The 20002-nt window shown below is 41.2% G+C and overlaps 2 protein-coding genes across 4 annotated transcripts in view; one reads left to right on the top strand and one right to left on the bottom strand.

Moving 5' to 3' along the window:
- COX6C (cytochrome c oxidase subunit 6C) overlaps positions 1-20002 on the top strand; it is a 336477-nt gene that overhangs the window by 2864 nt on the left and 313611 nt on the right. Inside the window, exons 2-4 of one of the 2 annotated variants that reach the window (XM_070748110.1) lie at positions 23-150; positions 5163-5298; positions 5638-5744. In XM_070748110.1, coding sequence (XP_070604211.1) covers positions 37-150; positions 5163-5279 — 231 coding nt within the window. In that variant the 5' untranslated portion in view covers positions 23-36 and the 3' untranslated portion in view covers positions 5280-5298; positions 5638-5744. Of the gene's footprint in view, positions 1-22; positions 151-5162; positions 5299-5637; positions 5745-20002 lie in introns of those variants that run through there. The other variant, XM_070748111.1, reaches the window with a different exon arrangement.
- VPS13B (vacuolar protein sorting 13 homolog B) overlaps positions 8780-20002 on the bottom strand; it is a 454077-nt gene continuing 442854 nt past the window's right edge. For both annotated transcript variants that reach the window (XM_070748103.1, XM_070748104.1), the window contains exons 59-62: positions 17516-17692; positions 12069-12171; positions 11239-11488; positions 8780-11117 (exon numbers count right to left, since the gene is read on the bottom strand). In XM_070748103.1, coding sequence (XP_070604204.1) covers positions 10869-11117; positions 11239-11488; positions 12069-12171; positions 17516-17692 — 779 coding nt within the window. In that variant the 3' untranslated portion in view covers positions 8780-10868. The remainder of the gene's footprint in view (positions 11118-11238; positions 11489-12068; positions 12172-17515; positions 17693-20002) is intronic.

The raw sequence follows: 20002 nt of genomic DNA, 5'->3' as shown, positions 1-20002 counted from the left end.
TTAATTTGCCCTTCTGTTTTAGGAGAAAGCTTCAATATGTCTTCTAATCTGTTGCCCAAGCCACGAATGAAAGATCTCCTGGGAAGAATCGTAAGAAGGAATTTTCTGATAGGAGTTACTTTGGTAACAGGAGCCTTTTTCTTCTTGGAGGTCAGAATTCCTTGTGTTAAAACTCAATTTAAACCAGATTTTTTTTTTAATATTTGGGCAAGTCCTGAAAAATTACAAACAAGCCTTGTTTAATGACCATTTGCTCAGCATCTGTTTGCAGTTATGATGGTGCTGAACCAATAGTAGTTACAGACAGTACTTGAAGCTATGGTGTTGTAGCGCTGTCATGTCACACTATCTTCCTCCCCCATCTCTGCCCTCCTGCTTGCTTCCAGGATGACTTTTGTCACGTTCCTCCTTGAATTGGGAGGGATGTGTGTTTCAGTGCTTGCCTTGGCTGCCAGTCTCTGCTCACTACCTATCCCCCTATGCACAGCCATTCGGTTTACCATGGTTCCAAATACTTGGTAGAACTCACGGCTTCCTCCTGGGTACTACTTGTTCCAAAGGGAGGTGGAAAATCTCCCAGGATGCAAGTGAAAGCAAGGTAAACATAAAATCTATTGTATCTCAGAGCTTTCAATCAAGTCCTTGCCATGACCCTTCCGGAGAGTACGGAAATACAGCTTAGATCTTGTGTGTGTGTGTGTGTGTGTGTGTGTGTGTGTGTGTGTGTCTGTCTGTCTGTCATCTATCTATATCATCTATCTCTGTCTGTCTGTCTGTCTGTCTGTCTCTATCTATCTATCTATCATCTATCAATCAATCTCTCTCTATCATCTATCTATCTATCTTATCTATCTTATCTATCTATCATCTATCTTATCTATCTACCGTGTTTCCCCGAAAGTAAGACAGTGTCTTACTTTCTTTTTATCCCCAAAAGCCCCACTATGTCTTACTTTCGGGGTATGTCTTATATTGGAGCTTCCCTAGCGGTGACGGCGTGAGCTTTTGGGGCCCCGGTGGGAGGGCACCGGCCACTGTTGCTTCTAAGTGGCGCCGTTGTTGTCCTCACGGTGCAAAGCCACGCAGTCCTGAATCGCTCCCTTCTCCGGCCAGCAAAGTCTGCTGCCTAGGAAAGCAGCGCATTTGAAAAACGCTTTCCCAGGCAGCTGGCTTGCTGGCCGGGGAAGCAAGCGATCCGGGACTGTGTGGCTTTGCGCCGTGAGGACAACAACGGCGCCGTGGTGGCTTTCAAGCGCCGCCCTTCATGGCGCCCCACCACCCGTTCCTGCAGACGCGGCGACATATGCGCCGCTGCCTTGCGCCTCGTTTCCTCTTCCCGCCTCTCAGGGCGCAGATCCCGGAGATTACGGGACTTCGCCGAAATCCGCGCTGCGAAGAACTTGGGGGACTTTAAACCGAGGGGGATTACAAACGATCGGCTTTGTTGGAGGGTTTTTTTCCCCCACGGAAGGCCAAGCTTGGAGGAAGCAACCGAGGGAAGGGGCCTTGCTGGCGTCAAAGGTACCGAAGAGGTGGGGACCTGAAAGACGGAGGGAGGGTAATAGTAGGAGCTACGATGAGTAGAGTAGACGTGGGCAGGAGGCGGCGCGTAGCTACGTGTTTCCCTGAAAGTAAGACATATGTCTTACTTTCGGGGTACGGCTTATATTAGCCGACCCCCCTGAAACCCCCGATACGTCTTACAATCGGGGAAACAGGGTATCTGTCTATCATCTATCTATCTATCTATCTATCTATCTATCTATCTATCTATCTATCTATCTATCATCTATCTATCTATCATCTATCTATCTGACTTCTATGCTACCCTTCTCCTCAGACTCAGGGCGGCTCATATCAAGAAAAAATACATTATCTAGAAATCTAAAACTAAAAGCATCTTAAACCCCCAAATTTTTTAAAACCAGTTGCTCACATCTACCCAGTCATACATATAAATTCATTCGTCAGCCGGGGCTAGATGTTAAACTTAGTGGCCCTGAGCCTGTTGGCCAAAGTGGGTATTTAAAGCCTTGCGGAAGGCAGGGAGGGTGGGGGCAGTACGAACCTCTGGAGGGAGTTGATTTAAGCTTTGTTTCTGAAGAACGTGAGTTTCTCTCAGCCATCAGTTCTTTCAGTCAGCCCCCAGAGAGGAGAGGGAATCTTTTCGGCGGGTGGCAGCAGCCTATAACCCAGTGTTTCCCAACCTTGGCCACTTGAAGATATCTGGACTTCATCTCCCAGAATTCCCCAGCCAGGATTCGCTGGCTGGGGAATTCTGGGAGTTGAAGTCCAAATATCTTCAAGTAGCCAAGGTTGGGAAACACTGCTATAACCTTCCCTGTTGGCTTCCCCTTTGACTATCTGGGAAAACCGGCAGACAAGATTGGAATTGGCAATAACATAATAGTAGCGCACTTGAGGACTGATTGTATGTGTGAACAGGTATCCAGGTGCCCAAAATGCATTTATGTGACTCCTGATGTTTGATGTCAGGCGATGTTTGATGTCAGCTGGAAGTGATTTATGGATTATATAGATCACTTCCGTGGCAGTGCCGTGGTTAAGAGTACAGTACTGCAGGCTAGTTCGGCTGACTGCAGGCTGCCAGAAGTTTGGCAGATCGAATCTCGCCAGGCTCAAGGTTGACTCATCCTCCCATGGTCGGTAAAATAAGGACCCAGATTTTGGAGGGCAATAGGCTGATTCTGTAAAACTGCTTAGAGAAGCACTGTGAAGCGGTACTGTGCACTGTGAAGCGCCCCGAGTCTATGGAGAGGGGCGGCATACAAATCTAATAAATAAAAAAATAAATAAATAAATAAATAAATAAAGCTAAGGGCTATAAAGCACCCTTTCTGAAGCCATAAGTATGTATGTATGTATGTATGCATGTATATATGTATGAATGTATTTATTTCGACTTCTATACTGCCCAATCGCAATGGGACTTAGGGCGGCTTACAGCAATATAAAAATACAATACAATAATAATAATAATAATAATAATAATAAGTCAAATAATAAATACTAAAACAATAAAAACCTCATTATGAAAAACCCACAAAGCAGTCCAATCAAAACAAACATGCATACCAATCAACACAATTCAGCCGTGACAGATGTAAGTACTGTATTTTTCAGAGTATAAGACGCACCTTTTTCCTCCCTGAAAGAGGCTGATAATTTGGGTGCATCTTATACTCTGAATGTAGCTTTTTCCCCAGCCCTAACTAGCTGCTAACGATTTTCCCAGCTCTTACCTTGCTGGCTCTCTCATTGTTCCTGTCTGCGAAGAATGTTTTCCAAGCTAAGTCTTTGCAGGTTTTTTTTCATTGCTCTAACTTGCTCCGAATAAGTTTTTTCCCAGCCCTAAACAGATGTTAACAATGGTCCCAGCTCTTCCCAGCTTGCAAGCTTTTTCATTGTTACTCTGTGCGAAGAATGTTTTCCAAACCCTGTCTTTGTAGGTGGTCCCCCCCATTGATTTACTTGTTCCGAATGTTTCTTTCCAGCCCTAACCAAGTGCTAACTATGTTCCCAGCTCTTACCGGCTTGCGAGCTCTTTCATTGTTATTATCTGCAAAGAATGTTTTCCAAGCCCCAAGTCTTTGCAGGGTTTTTTCCATTGCTCTGCTTGTTCCGAATGTTTCTTTCCAGCTCTTACTGGCTTGCAAGTTCTTTCATTGTTACTCTCTGAAAAAAGTTTTTTTAAAGCCCTAACCGGGGGATAAAATAATATGCTGAAACTGACCAGACTAAGGGCATTGGCCAGATGAATACCTGGTAAGCAGATTATTTTCCCGATTTTCCTTCCCAAAAACTAAGGTACGTCTTATACTCCAGGTCGTCTTATACTCCAGGTCGTCTTATACTCCAGGTTGTCTTATGCTTCGAAAAATACAATATTCATGGCCCCCAGTCTTCACAGCCTTTCGGAAGGCCAGTAGGTGGGAGCAGTACAGACATTGGGAGGATTTGGTTCCGTAGAGCCGGGGCAGCCACAGAGAAGGCTCTCCCCCACGGTCCTGCCAACCTACATTGCTTAGTCGATGGGACCTGGAGAAGGTCAACCCAGTGTGATCTTATTGGTCTCTGGGAGGTTTGCGGCAGGAGACCGTCCCGTAAAGTACAAATGGTTAAAAGTCAACTATCGGAACCAGAACTTCCATTTGTAAGCAGCGGTGTCACAAGTTTTGTTTAATGGCTGCTCCATTTAGTAAGGAGAATTCTGTTCCCAATTAGAGTCATTAAGAAGTCCCAGGAAAATAGATACAGAATTATAGTTTTAACAATGTACACCTTTTTCATCATTTAATTACTGTTTTCTCCACATGTGGTGCTCTCTGGTAGACTCCTCCCAAAAATTCACAGGTAGAAATTTCAGACACACACACGTTTGAAAATTCAAAACAATGTTATTTATAATGAAAATTCACTTAAACTAAGCCCTCTTTTAGTATAGCAAAGAGCACTGGTCTCAAACAAACTGGTAATTTGTACAAGTCCCTTATCAGTTCTGAGATACTTAGCTTGCAGCTGTGAGGCAATTCACAGTCCTTTCACAAAGTGAAACATATTTTGCTCTAGTTTAGTTTCAAAGCGGGGGAAAATCAGCACACAAAAGATCAAAGTCAGTAAAGCAGTCACGAAACACAACGATCAGATAATCCTCCACAATGGCCAAACCCACAGGCTGCTATTTATAGCAGTCTCACTAATTACCACAGCTCCACCCAACCACAGGTGGCCTCATTTTCTTTGATAATAATCTCTCAGTTGTTGTTGCCTATGCATCGCTCTCCGCATGCGTGGCTGTATCATTAACTCTTGTTCTGAATCCAAGGAGGAGCTAGATAATTGATCTCCTTCTGAGCTGTCTGCCCCACTCTCCTCCTCCCTGTCACTCATGTCTTCTTGGTCAGAGGAGCCTTCATCATCAGATTCCACCGGGGGAGGGGGGCAAAACAGGCCTGCAGCATGTGGATGTCTCCCCCACATTCACAGTCCTTGGGGCAGGAGCTGGGCCAGAGCTAACCACAACACACTATAAGCTGCCCAAGAGCGCAGTGTTTCCATAGACGTTGCCCTCATTTTTTTTCAGTATTTAATCGAACTGCCTATGTTAAAGCCTTGTAATGGTAATTTTGTTTTCTCGTCAGGTTTTTTTCATTCAAGAAAAGCAAAACAAATACAGAGATTTCTATAAGACATTTGATTTCGCGAAGGACTTCCACGACAAGAAAAAAGCAGGTATCTTCCAGAGTGTGGAGCCCTAATGACATCTGCTAATCACAGGTAAGCAATTGTTCAGCTTATACTTTAATACAGAGGTCTTCAAACTTGATAACTTTAAGACTTGTGGACTTCAACTCTCAGATTTCTCCAGCCAGCTGGGAATTAAAGTCCACGAGTCTTAAAGTTGCCAAGTTTTGGGACCCCTGCTTTAATAATTTAAGAGACTGTTTCTTTTATGTTAGGTTAGATAGTGTAGCATAGCATTTGAAGTGCTGACATTGAGTGGGTTTGAGTTCTCCCTTATTAGAAGCCAGCTGGGTAATCTTATATTTTGCATATAATTTTCAAAATGGGAGAAGAAATTCCAGGTTCTTAATAACTTGCTTTTTTCTTTTTCAGATTCCTTTTGGAGACAAAATAGTTGAATATTATTGTGATCAATAACGATCGCCTTCAATGTTGGGCCTGCTGTATTGTGCTTATTAAATGAAATCTTTAACTTGGAATGTGTCTTGGCTTTTTTCAGTTGCTAGTAATCAAAGCTCACAGAAAGCACTACAGTAGTGTTTCATCATCCGAATTGGAAAGGGGCCTTGGATGTCTTCTAGCTCAATCACTTGCTCCTTGGACAATGTGCTAGGCTGAAATATACCTAGTAGCAGAAATCATTTAAGTTTTCTTATTCTAAAATAAAACACTGAGCTAAGAAGATGTGTTAAGGGACAACAGGAAAAATCGATCTTTTTAGCTTCCTTTTGTTCTGTCTGGGTTCCCCCAGACCTCAACACCAACTGGAAAAAACAGCCAGACACTCTGGTAAAAGCCAAAAGTATTTTATAACTGGAAAAAATAAGCACAGAGGAAAACCTGTTCTTCCCAACAGACAGGATATAATACGGTACAGCAGGGTCCTGATGTCCAGTCAATACAGCAAGCTTCTTGCTGGCACCCCCCCCCCCCCCAGGTTTCAATAGTCAAAGGCACAAACCAGGATTCCAAAACGCCAAAGTTCACAGTCAGGTCCCACGACTCTCAAAGATAAAACTCCACAAGCCAGGAAGGGTGGGTCTGCCTTTTAGCCTTTCCCAAGAGCACCACACCCAAACCCAGCTGTTGCCACTTTAATGCTGAAAGTATTTAGCCAATTGATTCCGTCTCTGAGTAGCTCTTCGTTGTCGCAGATCAATTATGGCTTGTGCACTTTCCTCTAAGGAATCCAGGCTGCTTGCTGGGGAGAGCTCCCCCTGGTGGGACTCTGGCTGTCCTCCCTCTTCTTCAGCCTGGGATTCCTCCTCCTCGTCTGTCTGCACCTCCTGTTCCTCAGCCTCTCCCTCTGAGCTGGAAACCGACAGAAAGTCAGCCGTTCCTGGAGGGGCCTCAGACGGAACCACAACACCTTTTAGCAGCAGTTATGTGGCAGTCTCTGCTTTTGTAGCTTCTGCTTCACAGAGAAGTGGGAAAAAAGGAGAAATGAAGGCTGGACTGTTTTCAGTGACCATCCGAAGGTAAAGTGTATGGTATCCACATTTTACATTTACCATTATAATTTTAATCAGACCTTTTTATTGAGTACTTTGCAAGTACACACTGTTGAGTAACAATTTTTTTCCTTTTGTGATGATATAAAAGTAGTTTTAAAAATTGCTGTTATTCACAAGAGTTCGCTTTGTAATAGGTTGGAAATCTACCACATAGCTGTGGGTGGGCAGGTGCGAATGGCTGCTTTGGGCTTTTAAAAGCTGTGCTACAGTAGGCTAGCAGCTTATCTAAGTTAGCATTAGTTGTACCGTGGTCCATCCAGAAATTTAGGAACGCACAGGTTTATTGTTGAGATTAATGGCACCGTGCCCCTTCTTGGACATTTCAGATTTAGTAAAATGATTTTGTCCCACTAGCTGGTCACTTGCTTCTTGATTTTAAATCTGTTATTAGATTTTTTTTTTTTTACCAGGTCTTTCATTTTTCAGTAGTTGGCTGTTGTTACTCTCCAATCTGCTAAAATTTTAGGTTGCTCTTAGCAAACAAACAAACAAATAAATAAATAAATAAAATAAGCTGTCCCTTTAAGAGATTTTTCTGCTATCAGTCTGACCATAAGAGAGAAAGAAAAAACTAGCAAGTGTTGTGAGTGGTCCACCACCAGCTCAATTAGTCAGGAACAGCTTTATGGGAAACATTTTAGAAAATAGTCTATGGAAAAAAGTCTAGGCAGTCATAGCTCTAGCAAACAGTTGACCATGCTCAGTCTGTATATAAGGGAGGGTTTCTGTGTAAAGAGACATGGAGTTGCAATGTTTTAATCATGGTGGCAGTGTTAAATCTGGAGTTCTAGAAATGCCTTGCTGGAAAACTGTTGCTTTCCTTTAACTTCATTGCATTGAGATGCAGTTGTTTGTGAGAACTCTGAAGATTTATCAGGGTATGTCAAAAAGGCCTTTAGTCATTTTGGAATTCCTTAATTGGACTGGGCTTTCGGCCTGCAGTCAGCCGATAACAGATCAATTTGACTGGGAACTTTGCCAGCAATAATTACAAGAATGACCTTGCTTTGTAAAAATCACTTCTAAACATACTCTTGTTTCTGATTTAAAACTCAAGCTAGTGGTTGGTTCTTTGTTCCGATCCGAAGCAGAAGTTTTGAGGACAATATGCTGATTCTGAAAATCCATTTAGAGAGAGCTGTACAACCACTATGAAATGTATATAAGTCTAAATGCTATTGCTAAACAAATTTGGTTGCTTTAGTTAGCTATAATCTGCCCTTGTTTGTGCTAGTTTATTATTTTGGCACTTTATTGTTCTGTCTGGGTCACTCCAGAAGCCAATACCAACCCAAAAAGAGAAGCCAGACACACTGGTAAAAGGCAAAGGCAGTTTTATAAAATTCAAGAAAAACACAGGTAACAGAAAATGTCCTTACAAACAGGAAAATGCTGTATCTTCAGATATATTCACGAAGGGCAAAAATCCATGCAGCAATACAGAATTCTTGCTGCCAAGCCAAGGTTGTAGATAGCAGACCTACACCTCCCACGGATCTTCCAAAGCTGCTGGGCCACAAGCCAGGAACAGAGACGCCGAGAAACAAGACAGGATAACGCCACGCCAAGCTGATAACACTCCACATGGCTTCAAGGGCTTGCCTGCCTTTTAAACCCTGCTGATGAGGACCACACCCAAACCCAGCTGTTTCTACTTCAATGGTGATAATATCTCTTTAACTGCTCCTTTCGTTGCTCTGAACGTCGCTGTCTCATGTCAATGACAGCTTGTGCGTCATCACCTAATGACTCCAAACTACTGGCTGGGGAGAGCCCCCGCCCCCCCCCCCCGGGGGCTCTCATGCTGTTCTCTTTCATCCCATTCCTGATTTTCCTCTCCCCCGTCCAACTGTTCAGCCCCCTCCTCTGCGCTGTCATCCTCCTCCGGGCATGGAGCCAGCAGAGACACAGCTGGTCCCTGAGCAGCCTCAGGCTGAATCACAACATTTATAAATTCATTTTTAAATCAAATTCTATACCAGTACTGTCAACACACAAAGTGGCAATATAACTCTTTTATTTTTCTTGAAAGATTCAATTATAAAATACAATATTTTAAAGCAGCGTAAGTAAACGATGACTAACAAATAAGTTACAAACGTTTAACAAAGGGTGCATCTAGTTTGTACTTATGGTAAACCCAGTTTTCAAATATATTTAATATATTTAAATTGGAAGATATGTGACAAAATTAAAAGAGCTTTCAAAATCTGCCTAGAAATGTACTGAAAACGGTGAAAATTGGTTAAAACAGTTTAAATTCCGTATCTAGCTTCGGCATAGTTTTGTAGTGCAGATTAATGTTGAGTAAATAGCTGAGCAGGATATTAGAGTGGGGAGGAAAAGAAAAAAATGTTTAGGACCAAAAGTGTTAAATAAAAATAAATAGCTAAGAGCCCAGAACAAACACACTTTTTGAAACTATAACCTGCTGATCACAGTTCAATCTATTTAAATCTAATAGATATTTTATGCCGGCGATTCTTCTACAGTTTGAAGTTGAAAACAGATGTTGAAAAATCTATGGAAAAGATACATTTAAAAACATCCACTATTAACATACTAGAGGTCTCAGAAAAATTAGATCTACACAGGAAATGAGAAATCTGATAACTGATCCAGCAACACAGCTGTATGGTCTAAAATGGTTTGGCCATACATCCCTTAATTTTACTTTTCCTGGGTTGATGGTTTTGTGTACAGTTCTATATCACAAGTATGCCATTTAACTTTCCGGTGCAAGTGTAACTGCTGAATACTACAGCAGTCACGAAACCAGGCACTAGTTTTATGGTTTACTGAATCCTTTCCAGTGGATATATGGGTTTAATAGTGGGTAATAGGGCTATATGAGAGCTGATACTCTGGCTAATAAATTGCTCAGTTAAAAATTCAAATGCTTTTAAAGGAAACTACATCTCATAGTATTAAATAGCATTTTCAGTAATACACTGAATCTCATATTTTATGGGAAACTGAGACAAATATGAGTTCAAGTTATGCATATTTTTTAAACATGGCTGTATAGTCAATCAAGTATTTAGATGAACTTTCCCTATGCTGGTACCTACACAGAATTGTTGCAATTAAACTGCATGACTTGGAATTACGGGAACCCAAATTGTGTTTGCTGTGGTGCTCTAGTTTGGATATGTCGATCAAAATAAAAATGTGTGAATTCAATCAATGTAGCAATTGTTCTGTTGCTTGGATATGACTTAATGGAACATACTTTCAGTAATGGATGTTGGATAAGCTGATGATTTAAATTATCTTCTCATTTTTGGTATCCTTTGCTAAACAAAAGTTGTAAAGCTTTATGTAATGCAAGTTACTGGTCCCCCATTAATAGTCCATGAGAATTCTTGCATAATTATACATTGTTAAAGAATTGCAGTAGCACATACATTCAACAATCTTCAGAAAACATTGCTATCTTTTATGGTAGACAAAACAAATCTCATAAATTAGTGTTGTCACCAACCTATTCTTCAAACTAAACAAAGGCACTAATTTATATTAAGGACTGAAATTTGGCAATATTCAGTCAATGAAAATTAACAGAATGGTCCAGAATCCTAGGTTATCACAATTCCATTAGCACACCTAAGTATTTCCAAACTGAATAGAAAGAATAACTTTGCTATAGGTTGGGCCAGTTGCAGTACAAATTTCAGCCCTGAGCAAGTCTTTAAAGCTAAGTTCTAAACCTTGCTTATATTAACTGGCACCTCTTGAGAAAACGAAGAGAAAGACAAGAACATTATAATGTGCATTCTGTCAATTTTTACATATTAGACTTCTGATTAAAAAGAAAATAAAGATTTCCCACTGTCATCTTACAAGGTTGCCATTCTATTTACTGACAGTTTTATTTTACAACATATATACATAATTTTGTCTCATAAAGCAGACTACAGAATTCCTCTCAAGTGTACTGAGTGTAAAATAGACTCTTATTTTTTAGTGTGCTTGTTCAATATCCCAGCACACTGAAGTTTACGTTCATCTGTTTTCATATGATGTGAAATGTAAAGTTCTTGTTAGGCGACTGCATAGATAGTACTTAAACGTTTCAGCAGAGTGTTTTCAGTTAAATCCTCTACTCAAAGCTTTGTTTTTTACCATAGTAAATTTGCTGATGAATACACGAGCAAAAATGGGATTAACCAGGTACTGATGAGTCTTTACTGTTGCTGGAACTGGTTCTGCAGCTATGAGAGGGGCTGTGTTTTGTACAGACACAGGGGCAGTAACCAAGTGATGGGATGCTTTTGTAATGTAGTCAACAAGTCTGTTGTACTGCTGTTCGGACAGCCTCTCTCTGTTTCCATCTGCCTGAAATCGGAGAACACAGATTTATTGAAACGGGCGGCGTATTGCTAATAAAGTTCTAAAAAAATAAAATTGTGGCTGTTTTTTTTTAAAGACTACAAATAAAATACATCTGGAGCCTTACCTCTAGATCACAAGACACTCTCGGCTGTTTGAGCTGCACCTTCAACAGATTGTGCTGCTCACGGTCTAGCAGGCATTCGATTTCTGTCACTGGGAATGCCTGTTGCTGTGTGTCTTCATCAATGCTAACCACAAACAGCACTTCTGATGTAAGGAGTAAACATCCTTCGTGTTCTTGGCCCGATCCACTCACGATTATCACATCCAGGGCCATGTAGACCTCTGGTCTCCCCAGTGACTGAAGCATTTTCCTGTTTAAAAAAAAAGGTTCAAGATGCAGATAAGTCAAAAAATTCTCAAAGTTGCTGCTTTTTTTTTTAAAGAAGCAGTAGCATTACACAGGAACAATTTTAATTTTTTTGCAAAACTCGCCATGATTCTAAATCCCAAAGAGAGCTTGTTTATTTTGTAATACTCTCAAACCGCCATCTTCTGCAGCCAAGCTGACCTAATGGATGGTCACAATCACATCTCTTTGGTTCCAATTCATTTCTTACTCCAGCCCTGAATCCACTCCAAGGGGATTGGAACTGGAAATGGGAATCAAACTGAGAAGAAACTACTGTAGCAGTTATTTCTGGAGGTGTCCAATATTTGGGCATTTAAGGCAACTGAGTCATATCTTTCATAAACGAAGACAGGCTCGCATCAGATTCCCAAAGCTCAAAGGGCAGCTGGCTTTCACAGAGGGCCTCTGCTGGACTGTTATGTTTAGCATTCCTATATCTTCTGCTGTAAGTCAACCTTTTGTTCTCTTAGCTTGACCAGAAGCCAGAATCTATTAATCAACACGTGGGGGTATAAAAATGAGTCAGTGTCCAGATAATTTACCAGACGTATTTGACGTGGCTGTTTCGTGCCTGTTCAGCATGTTGATCGCTCGGAGGACAACGCTGTTTCGGGTACTGGGAAAGTCCAGCTCCATGCAAAATACCTGTGGTGATAAAAAAGTTAGGCTGTTTTGGGGTTTTGTTTTTACAGGGTGGGAAAACAGAAACATGTTGCGATGATGTCATGTTCTTAAAACAGTCCATAAAATTGTGCAGATCCAAAGTGATGTCACATCTTTGGACGCTCTAGTGGAGATAATTCATTCAATATTAGAACACAATAATCATGCACTTAACCGTAATGGATTTTAGCATTAGCTAGAAATAAACAAGAGACGGATCATCAGTCACATACTAGCAATTAGGGAAAATGAAATGCTCTTGAGGGCCATGGATTTAGAAAAGGGATTGGACAAGTTAGTTAAGAATGCAGGCATATCCATTCAAGATCATGGTTCACTTTCTTGCTTAATAGTCACATTCTTTCATGAGCACCTCACAATTAGCCAACACCAGCAGGTAAATTTGTGCTAGGCACTGCGTTTCAACATAAATTTCCTAATGCATCTGTTATGTATGAAACCCAAATGTTTATGAATTCTCTTGGGGCATCTGAAATAGAAGAGGAGTCGTCTTGCACTACAGCAGAGGTCTGTAAAGGTACTTTTTTTGTTTGTTTGCCCTGATCAGGAGAACAAGGGGATGACTTAGCATGTTGCTTTCTGAGTGTTGTGATTCAGTCTGAGGCTCCTCAGGGAACGGCTGGAACTCTGCCGGCTCCATGCTCAGAGGGGGAGGACGAGGAACAGGAGGAGGAGGAGGACCAGGCAGACGGGGAAGAGGAATGTCAGGACGAGGAGGAGGGGGAACAGCCTGAGACCCCCGGGGGGGAGCTCTCCCCAGCGAGTAGCCTGGAGTCATTGGATGAGAACGCACAAGCCATCATAGATATGAGGCAGAGAAGGGCAGCACAACAAAGGGGACAATTAGCCAGGTATTTCCATCCCTAATAGGCAACAGCTGGGTTTGGGTGTGGTTCTCCTCAGAAAGGTTGAAAAGGCAGGCCCGCCCTTCCTGTATTGTGGAGAGTTATCTTTTGGGAGTCCTGTGACCTTGCTTCGATCCTTGGCGTCTCTGATTCTGGCTTGTGGCCTCGAAGGCTGAAAACTTGGGGGAGGCGTGGGTTTTATTATCTACAGTGGTGTGTGTGCCAGCAAGAAGCCTGTTGTATTGTCTGGCCGTCGTGACTCTTCTGTGAAGCTTCACAGCATTCCAGTTTGTAAGAACAGTTTTTGTTCTCTGTGTTTGTTTTCAAAGATATAAAAGGACTTTGCTTTTTACCAGCGTGTCTGGCTACTCTTTTTAGTTGGTGCTGGCATCTGGGGGAACCCAGACAGAACACTGAACATGGCCCTTATTCTGGGAAATGACAGAGAGTCAATAACTGGATGGTTTACTTAAAACAGGAGGATAGAACTCAAGGTCCGGGGGCCAGATCCAGCCTGTGAGGTGCTCAGATCTGGCCTGTAGGGCTGCCCTGGAAACCGCGGACTCGCCTGTGGTGCTTCTGCCAGTGAAAATGGGCTCTTGAGTTCTGTTTTCTGCTGCCACAGCCTCCTGCAACCCTCTACAGTAAAAACCGAGCTCTGGTGGGCTGCGCACGGCCCTCCCAAGCTCCATTTTTACTGGCAGAGGGTTGCAGGAGGCTGTGGCAGCATAAAATGGAGCTCAGAAGCCTGCTTTTTCTGGCAAAGCGCCAGAGCCAGCAGAGCCGCCCCTGACAATGATGTCAAGCTGGCCATGTCCCCTGGCCATGGCCACCACCAAGATCAAACAAAATCCTGATGCAGCCCTCAATGAAATTGAGTATGACACCCCTGACTTAAAAGATAACAGTTTTATAACTGGGATGCATCTTAGAGGATGGCAGAGTTTTTGGATAGGCAGAGAACTGAGCATTAAGGCATCAAACATTTCTGCATAGGATACAAATGTATCCAACGAACGCAAAATTAAAGAACGCACTGGTGTACACCAACTCCTGGTAATGCTAAAAAGACACATTCCAGCTGTAATAATTAGCTGATTGGAATTTTTTCAGCGTTATTGCAAATGAGATAGTCATTGGCAGATGGAAAAGTAGAATGTGTGATTACTTCTGTGTGGTCTTGTTCCCCCCTAAGTCATAAACCCATGTGCCCATTAGTCACAAATAAGATACCACCTCCATGCACTTCCATTTATTATAGAAAAGTCTCAGTTCTCTCAGCCAATAGGCATAAAAAATAGAAATACAGCTGTCAGAATCTAGCAGACTCTGTCATTAACCCTATGCACTCAGGGCAATGTTGCATTGCATACCCTTTTTCAAATGGAGGGAAAAAGAGTTGCAAAAGAATTTGACACATTATTTGGGGGGAAAGATTGTTATTCAATGAATATCATCACCCTAAACTATCTTCTAAGTTCTGCAAAGTTGGCTTTGCTAAAGTTGCTCTCTGGTTTCAGGCCACTGTTTGCAGTAAAGTGCATCTTTCCATTATTTTGTGTCACTTATCAATTGCCAACATTTTTTTAAAAAATCTAAAATTTATGGAACATGTCTTGCACTAACTTCCAACTTTTTTCGTTCTCTAGTTTTCCTAGAATCGAAGTTTTATGTACAACAAACTTCCAATTGCTCAACAGGCTAAAAAAAACCCTCTACACATCTGATACACATGTTGGATAAATAATTATGTGAGAAAACAGCCACAACACGCAAAAGTTTTCATCTTGTCCCTCCAAAATCTCTCCAGAGAATTAGGAAATTCTTGGACATGGATAAGGAAGGGGGCATATGCTGAAGATAAACAGGTGTAGCTGGCTTTTGTTTGTTTGTTTGTTTGTTTTTGGGTTCTTTTTATGCGTTTGGAGCTGATGAATTTGGGGAAAACTTGTGAGAGTAACTTTTGGATGACCCCCTACTTCAAGGGATCTGCTTGAAACCTAGGCCTACCATCATAGTTCCCTCTAAGCTGAGCAGTGAGCAATCGCTCACTTAAAAATCATCATCAACTCAAGAGTTTTCCAAACCTGCCCAGAAGCCGAGAGGGAAAGAGTGAGAGGGAAGGAGAGAGAGAGGAAGGGAGGAAGAGAGGGGCGACCTTTGAAAAATGTTCGGAAACTTCAGATCGTGCAGAATGCAGCTGCGAGAGCTATCATGGGCTTTCCTAAATTTGCCCATGTCACACCAACACTCCGCAGTCTGCATTGGTTGCCAATCAGTTTCCGGTCACAATTCAAAGTGTTGGTTATGACCTATAAAGCCCTTCATGGCACCGGACCAGAATATCTCCGGGACCGCCTTCTGCCGCACGAATCCTAGCGACCAGTTTGGTCCCACAGAGTTGGCCTTCTCCGGGTCCCGTCAACTAAACAATGTCGTTTGGCGGGACCCAGCGGAAGAGCCTTCTCTGTGGCGGCCCTGACCCTTTGGAATCAACTCCCCCCAGACATCAGAGTTGCCCCCACCCTCCTAGCCTTTCGTAAGCTCCTTAAAACCCACCTCTGTCGTCAGGCATGGGGGAATTGACATGTTCCTTCCCCCTAGGCTTATAAAATTTATGTATGGTATGCTAGTGTGTATGATTGGTTTTAACTTGTGGTGTTTTAAAATTAATTTAAATATTGGATTTGTTTACATTGTATGGCGATTGCTGTGAGCCGCCCCGAGTCTGCGGAGAGGGGCGGCATACAAATCTGATTAATAAATAATAAATAAATAAAAAGAGGAAGGAAAAGAGAAAGAAAAAGAATGGGAGTAAGGAAGAGAGAAAGAAAATCAAAATCTATTTTGAAACTAGCTCAACTATTTCAGTGGCGTTTTGATATTGATAGAGTTGCCCTATTATGAGCTCACTGTTATAGACACACAGTGCAGTATTTTATTTTGAAATTCTCTGAGGCAAAACAGGGTGGGTTTTTTATTTGTTTGTTTGTTTGTTTGTTTATTTATTATTTCTGTGCCGCCCAGTTCCGAAGGGACTGCCGCTCAGACACTATACTTTTCTGCCCCCCCCAAAAAAAATTACAGGGAACACTGCCTACCATTATCATTTTATCATTTGTCCAAACAAAATCTTTAGTTCCACGATGTTTTGAAAAGTATGGAGAAGCAGAACAGAGTGGTTACACTCTTCGTTCTCTTGGGTGCAAAATAATGCCTAAAAGTTTAGTTAATGGAAATTGAAAAAAGCTGGCCAGTGTAAGAGGTTAGTGACTCATCTCAAGGAGGAAAATACTCAGCCAGTTAAAAGAAGATGCTATACCAGCAATTGCATTATAGCAATGATATCTACAATGTTTGCAATTCTTGGACACAATCTAATATACCATTAATGGAATATTGACACATCTGGGCCTGGCTCAGAGAAAATGAGTGTACTTTATACTACTTTATACAGTGGTGTCATATGACCTGGTGGGAAAATTCAGAACACATCTTATTTTTTTCAGCAGTAAGTCTGGAAGCAGAAGTAACAGCTGGCAACCGATTTGTATTATGGTTATCAAGACAAAACATAGAAACATAGAAGTCTGACGGCAGAAAAAGACCTCATGGTCCATCTTGTCTGCCCTTATACTATTTTCTGTATTTTATCTTAGGATGGATATATGTTTATCCCAGGCGTGTTTAAATTCAGTTACTGTGGATTTATCTACCACGTCTGCTGGAAGTTTGTTCCAAGGATCTACTACTCTTTCATTAAAATAATATTTTCTCATGTTGCTTTTGATCTTTCCCCCAACTAACTTCAGATTGTGTCCCCTTGTTCTTGTGTTCACTTTCCTATTATAAAGTTCACAAAAGGGTGAACTTGCTGTAAATAGGTAGTTAGCTTCCATTACTCCATAGCAAATTATGTGAGATCATTTGAGTTTCACAAAATTTCCACACTGAGATAGGTATCACTTATGATTTATCAGGAATTTATGACTTAAATTGGCTGTTTATATTTTAAGAAGTTATAATGTGAGATAAATTCCTCTACTAAATTTTCCAGTTTTGCAATGCATTTTGTATATAATTTAAAAAAAACATGGCTAACAAGGGCTAAGTATTTGAAATAGTGTAATCTCATTAAAGATAGGTATCACTTATGATTTATCAGGAAATTATTACATAAATTGGCTGTTTATTATATTTTAAGAAGTTATAATGTGAGATAAATTCCTCTACTAACTTTTCTAGTTTTGCAATGTATTTTACATATAATTTTTTTTTTTAAAAAAAACTGGTTAGCGAGGGCTAAGTATTTGAAATAGTGTAATCTCATTAAAAGAATGTGATGATAGGGGAAAAATATATTTTAAATAAGATTTATTTACATGCTACAATTAAAATAATAAACGAAAACTATCAATGAACATGCAACACATAGAATTCATACATTTGCTGAAACCTACCATAGCCAGTCTGGGAGACCAACTCAGCTGCTCCTCCAATAGGTTTAGCAAAAACTCCCATGATTCCTTTTCCCACACCAGAGATCACGCCTTTGGCTTTGTGTCCCGCTGACGCCTGGGCTTCCGATGTTTTCTGGAAGTTCTGCATTGGCTGATCTACAATCCCAGCAATTGCACCTGTAATGAGTTTTTAAATATGACAGTATAATATACAGTGATACCTTGTCTTACGAACTTAACTGGTTCTGGAATGAGGTTCTTAAGGTGAAAAGTTTGTAAGATAAAACAATGTTCACCCATAGGAATCAATGGAAAAGCAATTAATGCGTGCAAGCCCAAAACTCATCCCTTTTGCCAGCTGAAGCGCCCGTTTTTGTGCTGCTGGGATTCCTCTGAGGCTCCCCTCCATGGGAAACCCCACCTCCGTACTTCTGTGTTTTTGCGATGCTGCAGGGGAATCCCAGCATCGCAAAAATGACCGCTTCGCTGGCAACAGAAGTCCGGAGGTGGGGTTTCCCATGGAGGGGAGCCTCAGGGGAATCCCAGCAGCGTAAAAACACCAAAATCCTTGAAACCCCACCTCCAGACCTCTGTGTTTTTGCAATGCTGCAATTTCACTGAGGCTCCCCTCGCTGGGAAACCCCACCTCCGGACTTCCGTTGCCAGCGAAGCGCCCATTTTTGCGCTGCTGGGATTCCCCTGCTGGGATTCCCCTGCAGCATCACAAAAACACGGAAGTCTGGAGGTGGGGCTTCCCATGGAGGGGAGCCTCAGGGAAATCCCAGCAGTGCAAAAATGGGTGCTTCGCTGGCAACGGAAGTCCGGAGGTGGGGCATCCCAGCAGTGGCGGTGGGTTTGTAAGGTGAAAATAGTTTGTAAGAAGAGGCAAAAAAATCTTAAACCCCAGGTTTGTATCTCGAAAAGTTTGTATGACGAGGCGTTTGTAAGACGAGGTATCACTGTACTGGTAATCTCCGAGCAAGATGAAATGTTGATTTCTGAACACTTTTGTTTTACTCATTTGAATACTATTGCTTATTCAATCAATTCAATTCAATTTATTAGATTTGTATGCCGCCCCTCTCCGAAGACTCGGGGCGGCTCACAACAATAATAAAAACAATATTCCAGCGAAAACAAATCTAATATTAAAAAGCACATAAAACCCTATCATATTTTAAAAAGCAAACAACATATACATACCCAAACATAAATATAAAAAAGCCTGGGGGAAAGGTGTCTCAACTCCCCCATGCCTGGCGGTATCGATGGGTTTTGAGTAATTTACGAAAGACAAGGAGTGTGGGGGCAGTTCTAATCTCCGGGGGGAGTTGATTCCAGAGGGCCGGGGCTGCCACAGAGAAGGCTCTTCCCCTGGGGCCCGCCAAACGACATTGTTTGGTCGATGGGACCCAGAGAAGGCCAACTCTGTTTATATGCTTATTATATGCCCCAATTTTTGAGCATTTTGTGTCAGTTTATTTTTTTTTTAGGCTACAAATCTCCAAGGGATTTCCCCCCCAAATATACAAAATTGAACATTCCTGATCATACGAAAAATATAAATGAACTGAAAAAATTGATGCTTATTGGTTTATTTTTGAATATAAGATCATATGGTCTTATACTCGAGTATAAGCCTACTCGAGTATAAGCCTATTTGAGTATAAGCATAGGGGCCCTTTTATGAGCAAAATAAACCAATAAGCATCATTTTTTTCAGTTCAATTTTCATATCATTATGTTCAGAAATGTTCAAGCTACCAATTCCACACCAACCTTAGTAAAATAGAATGCATTTTGCAGGCAAAACTATCTATAAATTGAAAAAAAATTCACAAAAATGGGGAGGCGCATTTTATGATCAAAATAAACCAATAAGCATTATTTTTTTCATTTCGATTTTCATTTCATTGTGTGCAGAAATGTTCAAACTTGTTTCCAAATGAAAAAAGCTTTCAAAAAGACCAAATATAAGTACTGTACCTAAAATGAACAATTTGCAGTCCAGGTCAAATAGACCCGGGAACAGAACTTTAGGGCGGGGATCCCCAAACCTTTTACACAGGGGGCCAGTTCACTGTCCCTCAGACTGTTGGAGGGCCGGATTATAAAAAAAACCTATGAAAAAGTAAAATACCAATAGAAAAATAATGCATCAATTTATCAATTTCCATAAATTATACTTTTCTATAATTTCATTCAATATTTCCAAGCTCAATTAATTTTCAGGCACTTAGCATTTACTATTATTAACTTTCATCAATCTTCTACATTTCCAAGTATATTTGAAATGCATAATGCAAACTCATAAAATCATACGATACATATCATAAATCCCTTGTTTATCATATGTATCTTCCATTAATTTTACCTATGTAATGCTATAGTTCTAAAATTCTAATCCAATTTTACAAATTAATACATCCTAATATTAAACAACACTTAAGTATATCTTTTACCAATATTCCATAGTCAATCCATATT

This window comes from Erythrolamprus reginae, chromosome 3 (assembly GCF_031021105.1).
Source record: "Erythrolamprus reginae isolate rEryReg1 chromosome 3, rEryReg1.hap1, whole genome shotgun sequence".
In the NCBI taxonomy this organism is placed as follows: Eukaryota; Metazoa; Chordata; class Lepidosauria; order Squamata; family Dipsadidae; genus Erythrolamprus; species Erythrolamprus reginae.
The sequence above is the reverse complement of the archived record's forward strand: the minus strand, read 5'-3'. Positions and strand labels throughout refer to the sequence as shown.